General features: G+C 44.2%; 1 protein-coding gene and 1 long non-coding RNA gene across 3 annotated transcripts; one reads left to right on the forward strand and one right to left on the reverse strand.

The window, feature by feature from the left end:
* Positions 1-10,713: 10,713 nt before the first annotated feature.
* LOC132243042 (cytochrome c) lies at positions 10,714-13,439 on the reverse strand. 2 transcript variants are annotated; one of them, XM_059712590.1, is made up of 3 exons: positions 13,288-13,439; positions 12,092-12,268; positions 10,714-11,726 (listed from the first exon to the last, which is right to left on the reverse strand). In XM_059712590.1, exons 2-3 carry the CDS (start codon positions 12,258-12,260, stop codon positions 11,578-11,580), a joined length of 318 nt encoding a protein of 105 aa, XP_059568573.1. In that variant the 5' UTR covers positions 12,261-12,268; positions 13,288-13,439; the 3' UTR covers positions 10,714-11,577. The 2 variants fall into 2 exon arrangements, with proteins under 2 accessions (XP_059568573.1, XP_059568574.1); XM_059712591.1 differs by having other exon boundaries at positions 13,270-13,393.
* Positions 11,671-12,218, forward strand: LOC132243043 (uncharacterized). Its single transcript, XR_009454770.1, has 2 exons — positions 11,671-11,752; positions 12,012-12,218. It is a non-coding gene; the product is annotated as an uncharacterized LOC132243043 (long non-coding RNA).
* Positions 13,440-13,688: the final 249 nt, after the last annotated feature.

The following is a 13,688-nucleotide window of genomic DNA, read 5'->3' on the forward strand; positions in this document are numbered from 1 at the left end:
CTCATCATTGTCAGGTACCTGAGCTGAAGTTAAATTAAGAGATAAACTGCTCGGGCATAGATCTTTCATGTCAGATCTTTTTAGGCTGAGAGAAAACCTACTATTATTTGCCAGTGAGCTCCTATTTAAAATGGCATTGACAGCAATACTTGGGAGGGGAAATAGAAGTGATCATTGATGTCAATGAGAAAACATATATGTCAGATGTAATGGTGGCCATCCCTCTGAATTCCACCTGCCAGATGGAAATACAAGACATGCAAGATAAAAGAATCTACAGGGTTTCTATTCGCTGCAGTCTTTCCTTTTGCAGAAATGGAGTAAAAGGTATTTCAGTTCGCCCACTGCCAGTGCTTATGCAGCCCATTTAAATGAACCACACAAATCTTTCAAATCATGTGCAGTTATCACACACATCCCTTTGCTGTACAAATGTCTGTTTTCGGTATGTTTGGTCCATACTAAATTAGACTACCATAATTAAAAGTGTGTGCCCTAAAATTTGGCCAGGATATGCAACAAAGGTTTTTAAATGAAAGCACTGTCATTGATTTTGGTCATATGTCATAAAATATTATGTCAATGATTATGGTCATAATAATAAAAATAGCAAACAATAAAAATAAACTCCATCTTTTCAGGCAAAGTATTTTCTTGGAGTCTATTCATCACTAACAAAAAGAATATTACTATTTTATCTGTCCTAATGTCAAATGACTTTCCTATTTTTTAGTTAAAAAAATACTGAATAACAAGAACTAATGTATTCAGCAGCAATCAAACACAAGTACACTTGTTCACTTCTAAAATATTTTCATCACAGTTGATTTATGTATCAAAATAACCTAATTCAAAATGACAGAATATTATGAAAATGAGTTTTACATGCACACAAATATGCACATTCACACACATACAAACTACATAAAATATAAGTTAGGTTTCTTTTAATTTGGTAAAAATATAATGAGTTATTCTAATTAACTGTAGCTATGATAAAATTAGCTGGTATTACCTTGCTAGTATTATCTAATACTTGAATTTTTATCCAATCAAGTCATATTAAAACAGATGTCAGTTAATTTTTTAAAAGCCTATTCTGAATGGGGACTACTTCCTATATAATAAAAGCCTAATATGCAAATTGTCCCCTCAACCAACTGTGACGTGTGCTGACCACCAGAGGGCAGTGCAAAACATGGCGGGCATTGGGGACACAGCACTGGCAGCAGGTGACAGTGGAGGCCGGCCCTGATGGGCCCCAACAAGAGGAGGATCTTGGCGGGATGGTGGAGCAAGTGAGTGGGCTGCGCCAGGCCAAGGAGGGTGTGGGGGCCCGATCACCCTGCAGACAGTGACCAGCGGCCGGCAGGCCCTGATTGCCCAATCAGGGATGGGCCCCGGGCTGGGATGGGGAACTAGGAGTGGGTGACGGCGACCAACCTCCCGCGGCACCTGGCAGGGGCTGTGACCTCTCCCCGGCTACCTAGGGATGGGTTTGACAGAGACAGGTGTGGTAAGAATGCGGGGTGTTCACCCAGCTCACTCTCACTCCCCCTGCTAGCCTCCCCCAGGACGCCAAGGCTCCTGCACTGGGGAAACCCCTACGCCCATGCAGCCTCTTCTGGATGAGCCGGGATGCAGCCACTGGGACCGCAAGGGCCAGTCGGGCTCCCTGTGGGTTCTTGCAGGAACTGGTCTGCGCTGCCCGCCCGGCTTCCCTGCAATGCTGCTGGGAGGCCCTGAGGCCCACCCTGTGCCTCGGCCCGTGGCTTCTGGCCACACTCACCACATCTCTGCATGGGGACTCGGGTGCCATGACTCAGGCGGAGGGGTCGCGCGGGGGCCCAGGGGTCCAGGTGCTGCCCAGGGCCCAGAGGTCAGCTGGGACCTGCCCTTCCACGCCAGATGCTTGTGCTTCAATCACTGGCCAGGCCTAGGGACTGCACCCGTGCACGAATTTCGTGCACCAGGCCTCTAGTATTAAAATAATCAGTCTCTGTTAAAAAGTTTTGAGTTGGTAATTGAATGAGTTAAAGAAAAATTCTACATAAAATATTTTTATAGTAAAAATTTCTATATAAAAAGGCAATACAACTATAATAGAGTTAAAGGTTCTTTTTATCAGCTTATTTAATGGTTTTTTAAAACAGAAATATTTAACTGAATAAAATTTGTTTATATTAAGAGCAGAACCAATGATAATCTTGCCTGTTATCAAAATATATGCAGTTTCACATTCACCCATTTTTTAAGAACTTGCTTGTGTGCACCATTACTTATGCTTAGTATTTTCTTTTTAATCGTCACCTGAGGATATTTTTTCCATTGATTTTCAGACAGAGTAGAAGGGAGAGAAGTGGGAGGGAGAGAGAGAAACATCAGATGTAAGAGAGTCACACCGATTGGTTGCCTCCCCCACACACCACAACTGGGCCAGGGGTTGAACCCCAACTGGGGCAAGTGCCTTTGACTAGAAATTGAACCCGAGAAGACCCCTAGCTCCATGGGCCCAGCTCTAACCATGGAGCATCAGCCAGGGCAATACTTATGCTTATTAAAGACGAATTCCAACCTACGTCACCAAATGAAACCAAATTAAGAACTTTTTTTCCTGATTAAAATGAATGCCCATTTCATCAGCCTATACTGGAAGAAGAGGATTTTTTTCTCTCTTTGTAATCCACAAATATCTGATATCAAAGGTAACTAAACTCATGCAAACTTTAAATCAGTTTTATCATTTTTTTTAACCTTTTTGAACTCCATTATTCTCATCAACTTAATAGGGATAATACAATTTTTTTGTAAGGATTAAATGAAATTGTCTAACCACAACGCCAGATACAGAAGAGATGTTACTTCGTCTTCTTCTTTTTTTTTTTTCTCTCCAAACCTCCACCACTCACTCCTTTTTATTTCCAATTCACCCACAAAAAACTATAGTAATCCCGCCTTACCTGAGGTTTTGCTCTCTGACATTTCGGTTGCCCCATGGTCAACTGCAATCAACCGTGGTTCGAAAATATTAAGTGGAAAATTCCAGAAAATAACAATTGGTACCTTCTAAACGGTGAGCCATCCTGAGTGTTGGGATGAAATCTCTCACTGTCTGTGTCCACCTGTCGATCCCGTGCGTGAACACCCCTTGGACCTGTGTCTTCACGCTGCAGACGCCCCTGGACCGTCAGTTACTTAGTAGCCGCTAGGTTATCAGATCCACTGTCAGGGTATCACAAAGCTTGTGTAAAGTAGCTCTTATTTTACTTAGCTATGGCCCCAAAGCGCAGGACTAGTGATGCTGGCAATTCAGAAATGCCATGGAGAAGACAGAAAGTGCTTCCTTTAAGTGAAAACATGAGCACAGTACAATAACACTGGGAGAGACAGGCAGATCACATTCACATAACTTCTATTTTTTTAATTTTAAAAGAATTTTCATTGTTGGAAGTATTACATATGTCCCCCATTGACCCCCTCCAGTCTGCGCACCCGCCCCCCCCAGGGCTTCACCACCCTATTGCCTGTGTCCATGGGTTACGCATATGTGTATACAAGATCTTTGGCTGATTACCTCCTACTCACCCACCCTCCCCTACCTTTTATCACTGCATATTGTTCTAATTGTCCTATTTTATTTTATTTTTTAAATATATTTTATTGATTTTTTACAGAGAGGAAGGGAGAGAGATAGAGAGCTAGAAACATCAATGAGAGAGAAACATCGATCAGCTGCCTCCTGCACATCTCCCACCAGGGATGTGCCTGCAACCCAAGTACATGCCCTTGACCGGAATCGAACCCGGGACCCTTCAGTCCGCAGGCCGACGCTCTATCCACTGAGCCAAACCAGTCTCGGCTGTCCTATTTTATTATTAGTTATTGTTAATCTCTTACTGTGCCTAATTTATAAATTTAACTTTTAAAAAAATCTTTTTATTTTTTAAAAAAATATTTTTATTGATTTCAGAGAGGAAGGAGAGCGAGAGAAAGATAGAATCATCAATGATGAGAGAGAATCATTGATTGGCTGTCTCCCGCATGCCCCACACTGGGGACATGTGCCGAGACCGGGAATTGAACCATGACCTCCTGGTTCATAAGTCAACACTCAACCACTGAGCCAAATGGGCTGGGCTATAAATTTAACTTTTTTATAGGTAGATGTGTATGTATGTACAGGAAAAAGAGGTAGAATATATAGAATTTGGTGCTATCCAAATTCTATATATACTACCCACTGGGGGTCTTGGAAGGCATTCCCCAAGGATTAAGGGGACACTACTGTAGTGTATTAAGTGTCAAGGATATGAAGAAAAATAGAACATAGACCCTGTCTTCCAGGGCTCAGAGACTCCAATGGGAAATGGATGGTGTGAAGGAGATGCCCAGTACGCAAAAGGGATGGGGGAGAGACAGAGACGCTTCTAATGTCCACAGTTACTGATTCCTGCTATTAGAAAAGAATATTGCCTAGTGCTTCCATCCACTTGGAGGAAGCTCAGTTAATATAATTCATAGCCTCTCTCCATTCCCTTATCCCCTCTTCTGGAAAACTATAAATTTAGGAAGAATTAAAATAGATATGCATGGACCCTCTTCTCTTCTCCCTTTTGGGAGCTTGGAGCTCAAGAAGCAGACATCCTAACTCTGGCCCAGCATTGCCTACAAGTAGTTACTTAAGTCTGCCTAACTCTTGCCCTAAACTTTCCAACTTCATCTTTATCAGTAATCAGGATTTAGTTTTCCATCTGCCTGTTGTTTATTTTATTTTTCATTCTCTTTCAGAACCTGTGTGATGAAGAGAGGTCCTTATTCAAACCCTCTGGAGACAGCAACACTCACACGAAGTCTTGTAAGACCATATGAACTCCCCAACCACTGTTGTCTAGAGTATTGGTGAAACTGAACCAAAAGCCAAAACAGACTGATCAGAAATACAAGGTGGAAAAAAGTAGGTTTACAGTTGTGAGTATGTGAAACACAGGGTTTATTCTTGTATTATTATTTAATTATTGTATTATTTTTCATACGAACAACTGTAAACCTGTGGCAGGCAGTTAGATAGACATGAGCAGAGCAATGACCAGGTGCAGAAGCCACGGGGTGGAAAGCCCCAGGTGCCTAGCAATGGACAATCAATTGTAGGGGGAGGGGCCTTGTCCCAGGATGACCTTTCCACCCCTAGCATATCACTGCTCATGAGGTTTGGACCCCTTGACCTTTCCTCCCTAGAAATAACATCTGCGTCTCAATTGTATTTCAGCTCCAGGCCCAGATAAGAAACAACACCAGCTTCAGGACCAGTCGCATTGAATAATAACCCCCTGGTGCTGGCCAATGAGTGGAGATCACAACCCTGAAAGGACACACCTGGAAAACTGCTGAATATGCTTTTGAGATCTTCCCGGGGACCTCCCCTAAAATCTCCACCCTTAAAGCCCTGAGGATGGAGGACCCCTTGCTCACTTTCTCCTGGGAGCATGCCCATGCCTTTCCCTTCCCTTTTCCCTCCCCTCCCACTCCCGGCCTCAGCCTTACCATCAGCCTCTCTAACAGCAGTTCTCAACCTGTGGGTCGCGACTCCTTTGGGGGTCAAATGACCCTTTCACAGGGGTCGCCTAAATACATCCTGCATATCAGATATTTACATTATGATTCATAACAGTAGCAACATTAGTTATGAAGTAGCAACGAAAATAATTTTATGGTTGGGGGTCACCACAACATGAGGAACTGTATTAAAGGGTCGCGGCATTAGGAAGGTTGAGAACCACTGCTCTATAACATGTTCTTCTAGGAATTACTTTTTCTACCTCTGTGACTTACCAAATAAAAGTTTTCTTACAGTTTGGGTCTTGGCTCTGAATTCTTTCCTAGACAAAACCCAAGTACCAAGTACCAAGGTTGCCAAACTCAGGTTTGGTCTGACCACACTGGTGCTGTTCCTACAATATAAACTTATTTTTGCCTACCCCTGTATATGGCTTAAGGTTGGGATGAACAAAAAAAGCTGGGTCAATTATACCTTGTACTGCAACCAAAAATGTTGGTAGCAGGACAGGAATGGAATATGGGGGACTTTTAGTTATATGAAATATTAATCATGCTCTATTAACTGATTGGGTTGTTGTTGTTTTCTTTCCCTGATTAAAGAAAGCACATTCTAACCTGGCTGGGAGTCCCAGGACCTGGGAGTCAACCTTGGAATGTGGTTCATTCTCATCTGAGAACAGCCTATTTCCATGGAGAGATTAACAACCTTGTTGCCCAAACCATGGAGTCTCCACAGCCCACATTGCCTGTAATCTGTAATCATTATACCCATTTTCCTTTCCCCCTACTTCCCCATGTAATCTTTGTCCTACCCAGAATTCCATCCCAGGACCCTGATCATGAACCCAGAATCCAGTCCTGTATTGGGTGCCCAGACCTCCAGCCGGGACTCAGACCTCCATCCCAGTATCCAGCCCTCCCTCAGGGGCTCAGACCTACATTCGGGTCCCAGACCTTCATGCCAGGGCCCAAAACTCCATCCCAGGACCCTGACCTCGAACCTAGTATCCAGTCCTGTATTGGTGCCCAGATCTCCATCTGGGGCTGAGACCTACATCTGGGAATTTATTAATTGCTGCAATAACAGAAGCTGGAGTATCAGCAACTCCCTAATTCCCAAAGGCCAACACCAGGTCAGATAATACCTGCAGACACAGTGGATTACATGACATGAGGAACTCAGAACATAGGGAACCCAATCTGTTATATTGGGCCTAGGCCTGCCTGACCCTTGCCCCTTTGGGAGACATTATCTTTATTTTATTGGACAATAAACCAACCTTCCCAGAGAGACACACTATCTCTTCCAAGGCTGTTCATTATACAGGCATCCTTGAAAAATCACCCAGACATGGGCCTGTTTTCTAGAGCAGTACCTCTCTCTGTTCATAAGCTTAAGTAGAACGTGAGAGACCCCTGGAGAACAGTCCATGAAACTAATGACACACTAACAGAGGCAATACATTTTGGTTCAGGCAAATATTTTTTAGCAGCTTCCTCCCCTAAAGTATTTCAGGAGCTGATGAAGATCTCCTCTTTCTTTCTTTTTTTTGTTTCCTACTTTTACTTTGACAAATGTCTTGTCTATACAATCCAGGAGTGGGACAGAGTGGGACCCCGGGTGGAGGTCTGGGTCAGGGCCCTGGATGCAGGTGTGAGCCCTAGCATGGAGGTCTGGGCCATAGATGGAGACAAAAATTAGCTAATAATTTGAGCGTTTACCGAGTGCTAGACAATGTGCCAAGTAAAGTCTATTGTTTAATTCTCAAAACGACACTAAGGGTAAATATACTTAATGTCAGTTTACAAATGAGGAAACTTAAGGCACAGAAGGGTTAATGTGCCTAAGATTCCATTAAGCAGTATTAGCAGAGGGTTCAGACCTTGAGCTATCTTCCTCCAACACTCACCAGAAAAAAGGATCAAGTTTTTAGCTGATAACATGGCCTGTCCCAACTCAGGGCAGGTGACTTAGAAAATTATCTATAGATTTCCCCTATTATCCTCAAACTAAAAAGATTTGTCAATTCAGTGCAGATGTCCGACTTTGGTAGCGACAATTTCATTAAATTTAAATGGAATAAAAACTATGTAATTTCTAGAACGTATGCAGTTTATCTGTTTTGTTGGGAGTGCAGTTCCAAGGCAAAATTCCTGCACAGAAAAGAAAGCAAGCATTCAGCTCTTCCAGTTTCTAAGGGAGGTGAGGCAGAGGACAAGAGGGTTGGGATGGACATCAGATTGACCACACTGCAGCGTAACATCTGGAGCTGCTGTCTGATGCAATTGAACATTCTGAACCATATCTGAATTAAGAGCATTGTTGAAGGTAAGGGATGGTGAACAGCCTTCCCTGTAGTCAGAAGTAGAGAATTCATACCTGAAATGGGAGGCAAGGGCATGTGAGAAGGGAAGCTAGGGGTGAGATAAGTTTGAAGAACATGATGAACTTCTACATTAACCCCTGGGAAGACTGGGGGGAGAATCTATAGATATAAAAGGCTAATATGCTAAGTGTCCAACCATTAGGGTAATGTCATGTAGCAACACCCGGCTGCCTCTCCCTAGTGACTAGCCTTCTTGCAGTTCTTCAGCCCAGGAACAGAACTTGCTTTATAGCCAGGTGGAAACACTTTACACTTTAATGGAGTGTCTGTGAAGTATTTTCCTGCGCCTCATCTTGTTTGATCTTCACAGAAGTCCTGGAGTAGGTAGATAGGAGACTCGGTGGAATCCTATTTTCTTTTCATTAGCTGGAAAACGAAGATTTAGAAAGCTTAGAAACTTGACCCGACTAAAAAGAATGGTGGACCTTGAAAATGACTTCTGGTTTTCTCTCTGTGCAGAATATAGTCAAACACTGCTGCAGTTAAATATTTTACCCTTTGTTCTCCTTGCATGATCTACAATAATAATCTGCTTCCTGTTGATATTTACTGCTGTGTTGCTGAAAATTATCTGAAAGTGAAGTTGGGGGTGCTTCACTGGGCTGGAAAAAGTTTAGCTAGATCAGAAAGCAGGTCTAATTAAGCAAGTTTATTGTATATCTATAAAAGGCTAAGTTGACTCACACGTGCACGACACACATAAAGCTCTCGCTGGCGCCAACAGCACATGTGTGTTTCTGTCATTGTCGATCAAGAATTTGGTTGACACTTCTATTATAAAGGGGGAATAGTGATATGAATTTGTGCACTGGGCCACTAGTAAATATATAAAAGGACAGACACGGGGTATCTGCTGGTTCAGTTGAACCAGCAATATTAATGAGAATAAGAGACCTGGAGAGATATGAGGTTGTAATCAGATTGGTGGAGCGGCATTCTAATTTCAGAGGTAGGGAGGTTCTTGAAGCAATGACAAATCTAAATTGCAACCAACCACGGGAAACGTGCTGAGAAGAGTTACATTTGAGGCTATAGTGGCACTAAGGATAGGTCATTCATTCACTTGTGTGCAGCTATTACCATTATAAGAAGAAAAAAGAGAGAGAGAATGCAGTATATAAGCTAGGTGCTGAAGTTGTAGTGTGTGATTAAGGTCCAGAAGTACAAACAGTAAAGGGCCCATAAAGATGTCATGAATCACCCCGCTGGTGTGGCTCAGGGCTTGAGCATCGACCTATGAACCAGGTCACAGGTTCAATCCCGGTGGGGGCACATGCCCCAGGTTGCGGACTTGATCCCCAGTGTGGGACTTGCAGGAGGCAGCCAATCAATGATTCTCTCTCATCACTGATGTTTCTATCCCTCTCTTTCTGAAATCAATAAAAATATATATATAAAAAAAAGATGTCATGAATCTCACACAGGCAGTTCTGCATGAGAAGAGAAATGACCTGGAAGATGCCAAGACCACAAAGCCTCTGTGGACACCGTGGAAGAACAAGCAGGCTCCACCTGGGAGGGCTGCAGAGGTTCAGAGGCCTGGAGAGAGCCGTCTCTAGTAGGGAAAGACATGTGAGTTCTGTAAAGAAGAAAATAGAGATGACCCAGTTTACATGGAGTTTTAGAAGGCAGGGTCCATACATGTGATACTCCCACAGTGAAATCGAGTATCTCGGGCTTAACGGAAAGGAAGACAAAACAGGCTTGGTGCTTAACGTGTTAACTTAGGTACAAAATAGGGACAGCACAGCAGGTCCGTGAATAACATCATTTTGTTAGAAGAGATACCGTAGGAACTTCACTCGTTTATATCAAGTAATCTAGGTTAAAATTGGTTTTGTTATATGCCTTTTAGCTAAAGTTGCAGAGCTTATCAACAAGACTTACTGTACTTATTCCATGAGGTAGTGAGGATAAATTGAGATGTGAATGTGCCTTACAACTATAAAGCAATTCAAGTTATGGGACTCGAATTTGGGAAAATGCCATGCTGAATTATCTGGATTACCAACAGATGATTATAGCTGTATGTACATGAAGATTTTATGCCAATGTATTTTTAGTCCACGTGTGAAACTTAAACTCAAGATGGTAAAAAAAATTATAATCAAGGGTGTCAAATGTCCCAGAGAGCATCTGATACAGTTGAGAATAAAAAGAATATAGACATGGCAGGTCACTGCTAACTTGCTAACTATGAGAGCGGTAATTTTTTATGTGATTTTCAAGGAATATGACCTGGATATAAAATGAGTATTTCAGTGCTTACCCAGTTAAGAGCTTTCACATATGTCAATGAATGTTTAACAGCAATCTTATGAGGTAGATTACTTCTATTCTCCAGATGGCAAAAATGAGATTGTGCAAAGCTCTCCTGTAAATCAAGGGTTGAGAACCTTATTCTATAAAGTTCCAGTCTGTATACTAGGCATTGTGGGTCATACAGTCTGTAGCAACTACTCAGCTCCGATGTAGCATGGAAGCAGCCTTAGAGAAGACATAAATGAATGTGGCTGTGTTCCAGTAAAGTGGTTATTTACCAAAACAGGTCCCATGGGCTGTTTGCCAACCCCTACTCTGAATACGATCTAATTTCAAACCCAGCATCTTCTGCATTGTACCACAGATACAATCTAGTCCATGGTCATAGAGGACAAGGACATGTAATCTAGTAGTATGACTAGTAACACTGCTGCATCATTTAGGGCTATTGTACTTTTCAACCATTAAAGTTTGGGCGTCAGGCATTAAATCAAGCACATTAGCAAAATCATGATCTGTGACTTTGTTTTTAATTATCTTAAGCCTTGTGATGATGACATAATTTACAATTTTGTGTTGATCTAGTCTCTACTTTAATCCTAGTGAGCTGGCAAAAGCACCATTACCAATCACACACACATATAGTCAATGAATAGCTATTCAAGACAATCCTGAATTAAAACTTAGTCTGACCTAAAGAATTCACAGTTTGCTCCTATATCTTGTCACGCTGAATTTTAAAAGCACCTGACCTTAAAGATCACCTATAAAATGTAGAAGTGTTAAATACTCTTTATTTGATATTATACAGAAACCACACTAAAAAGCCTTTCATTCAGTAAAAGGCAACAGTTTAGATACAGGGAATTTTATTAAATTGGCATAGTTGGGACCAAAGAGATAAAACGATCACTGCCAGCTTATCTGCAGCCCTTCCTTTTAACAAGCTAATGAACACAACCTGAAACACAAGCTAGTCTTGCAGGTCCAAGAGACAGTGAAGGGGTTTCCTCAGAATTTAAACATATTAACACAACCAGTCATATAAATCTACATGTAAGCCAATCTCCTACAGGTTTTGAGATGGCACTGGCCACATCTGTGAAAAGTTGAACACTAGGAATCAAGTCCCACCATACTGTTAGAAGGGAGGACAGTGACAGTGCTTGCTGAACCAAAATGATCATCAAAGCTCAAAAAGCTGACCCTGTTCATTTAACCACAAGCCAATCTTATTTAAATCAGGACTGCCCGAAAGAAATGCTCTATTAGCCATTCATGATCTGAATTCTGGTGTATGAGATCAATTTAAATATGGTACACATAAAAAAAGTCATGAGACATTTGTAATAAATAAGGCAGTGGCCAACTATTACTCATTAGTAGCTTTTTTGAGATAAGCTATCAAGTCTGCCCGCTCTGCACTCTTCTTAATGCCAGCGAAGATCATTTTTGTTCCAGGGATGTACTTCTTGGGATTCTCCAAATACTCCATCAGGGTAGCCTCTCCCCAGGTGATACCTAAACAAGAAGAGATGTGCCGGTAAGTATTTCACACTCCTTTTATTTTTTTATTTTATTTTATTTTTAAAAAAAATATATTTCTTTATTGATTTCAGAGAGGAAGGGAGAAGGAGAGAGAAGTAGAAACATCAATGATGAGAGAGAATCATTGATTGGCTGCCTCCTGCATGCCCCACACTGGGGATCAAGCCCGCAACCCAGGCATGTGCCCTTGGCTGGAATCGAACCTGGGACCCTTCAGTCCGCAGGCCGACGCTCTATCCACTGAGCCAAACCAGCTAGGGCTCACACTCCTTTTAAAGCGTCCACCACAGGTCACACCCATGGAACGTGCTTCAGTGATTTCACCGTCCCCCTCTTACCTTTGTTCTTGTTGGCATCCGTGTAAGAAAATCCAGGGGCCTGACCTGTCTTTCGCCCAAAGAGACCATGGAGATTTGGCCCAGTCTTGTGCTTGCCTCCCTTTTCCACAGTATGGCACTGGGCACACTTCTGAACAAAAATCTTCTTGCCCTTCTCAACATCACCCATTTTTAAATCTAAAAATAAAAGACTCAATTTATTAAGTCTTTCCTCCAAGTAAAAATATAGCGGGACCCAATCAACCCGCGATCACCTAACTACCAATCCACTGCAAATCTATGACATCCACCTTCACTGAGTACATTTGCAATAGACGCTTTAATACCAAAATACTATTCGGAAGAACTTTCTTAAAAAAACACACGCCTCTGCTTCAGCGAGGGAAAGTCAACGCCCGAGCAAGCGAAATGGGAACCTAATTCGAAAGTGTTTCAAAGGATGAGGTCAAGGTCACGAGTGGAGTTTGAAGGTGAGCACGGTAAGCCAAAATCGCAGTAATTCCGACTAAAAATGCCCATTTACCCAGACTACAAGTTAAAGCCACCCCTCGAACTGAAGAGGGGACGGAGTACATTAAGGAAAGGGGTGGAGGCCGCCTCGGCCCGCGCAGGTCACGCTAAACCGCCTGGCTGCGGGTGAAAGGTCAGCGGGGCGGCGAGGGCTCCGGGCTCCCTGGGGGCGACCACGAGGTCACCCATCCCGGCCGGTTTCAAGGAGACTGTGACGAAGACTTCCTGAGATGCCACGGCGGGTTTGGGGGTGAAGAGACAGGTGGTCGGAAAAAAAATTACCCCTTCTCCGAGAAGCAGCCGCTTTTACTCTCCTTGAAGAAGGATGTGGAGCGCTGCGCACCTCCTCCCACTCCCGCCCTCCCCCCGGAAAGCAAGCCCCTCCGCCCCGACAACCGGAGGGCCCCGTTCACTCGGCTCCGCTGCCCAGCCGCCTCCGGGGGTCTCAGGGCCCCGACCTAGTTGGCTGGGCCCCCCCGCCCCCATCTCAAGCCGTAGCCCACCGGGTTCAGACTGACCACAACTCGGGGTCCTAACTCTTGGCCCGGCCTGCCCGCGTGGGCTCCACCCGGAGATCCCAGGCGCAGGCCTCCAACCGCCCTCGCGCCCCCCCACGCTGGTGCGCGCCCCCAGGGGTCGGCCTCCACCCGCTGCCACCTGCTGCGTACTCCGTGCCCTGCGCTCACCGCTCGTTAGTCGCGCGCGACACGGAGATGCCCACTCGCAAGCCGGACGTCCCGCTCTCTAAGTCCAAGGACACGCCGGTCCGCGCCTAAGTACCGGTGTTGGTGCAACCGAACTCGCTCCGCCCTTTTGCGGCCCGGTGTGCGGCCTGGCCTACCGGTACGCAGTGACGTTTCCGCATCTCATTGGCTCTAGCCGCCAGGCCCTGCGTCAGCGACCAGCGCGCGCATGCCTGCTAGCAGGGTAGGGTGTACCGCACTGGTGCCCTTCCTGTGGAAGCCTCACTGCCGGGCAGTTACGACAGTCCGCTAGACTTACGTCACGGAGGAGGTTTTGGGCGGGACTGACATCACCGTCCGGCCTTTGTGTGCATGCGCGGCGCGTGCCGTTGGGGAGGGTGGAG

The sequence above is a fragment of the Myotis daubentonii genome, chromosome 10 (assembly GCF_963259705.1).
Source record: "Myotis daubentonii chromosome 10, mMyoDau2.1, whole genome shotgun sequence".
Lineage (NCBI taxonomy): Eukaryota > Metazoa > Chordata > Mammalia > Chiroptera > Vespertilionidae > Myotis > Myotis daubentonii.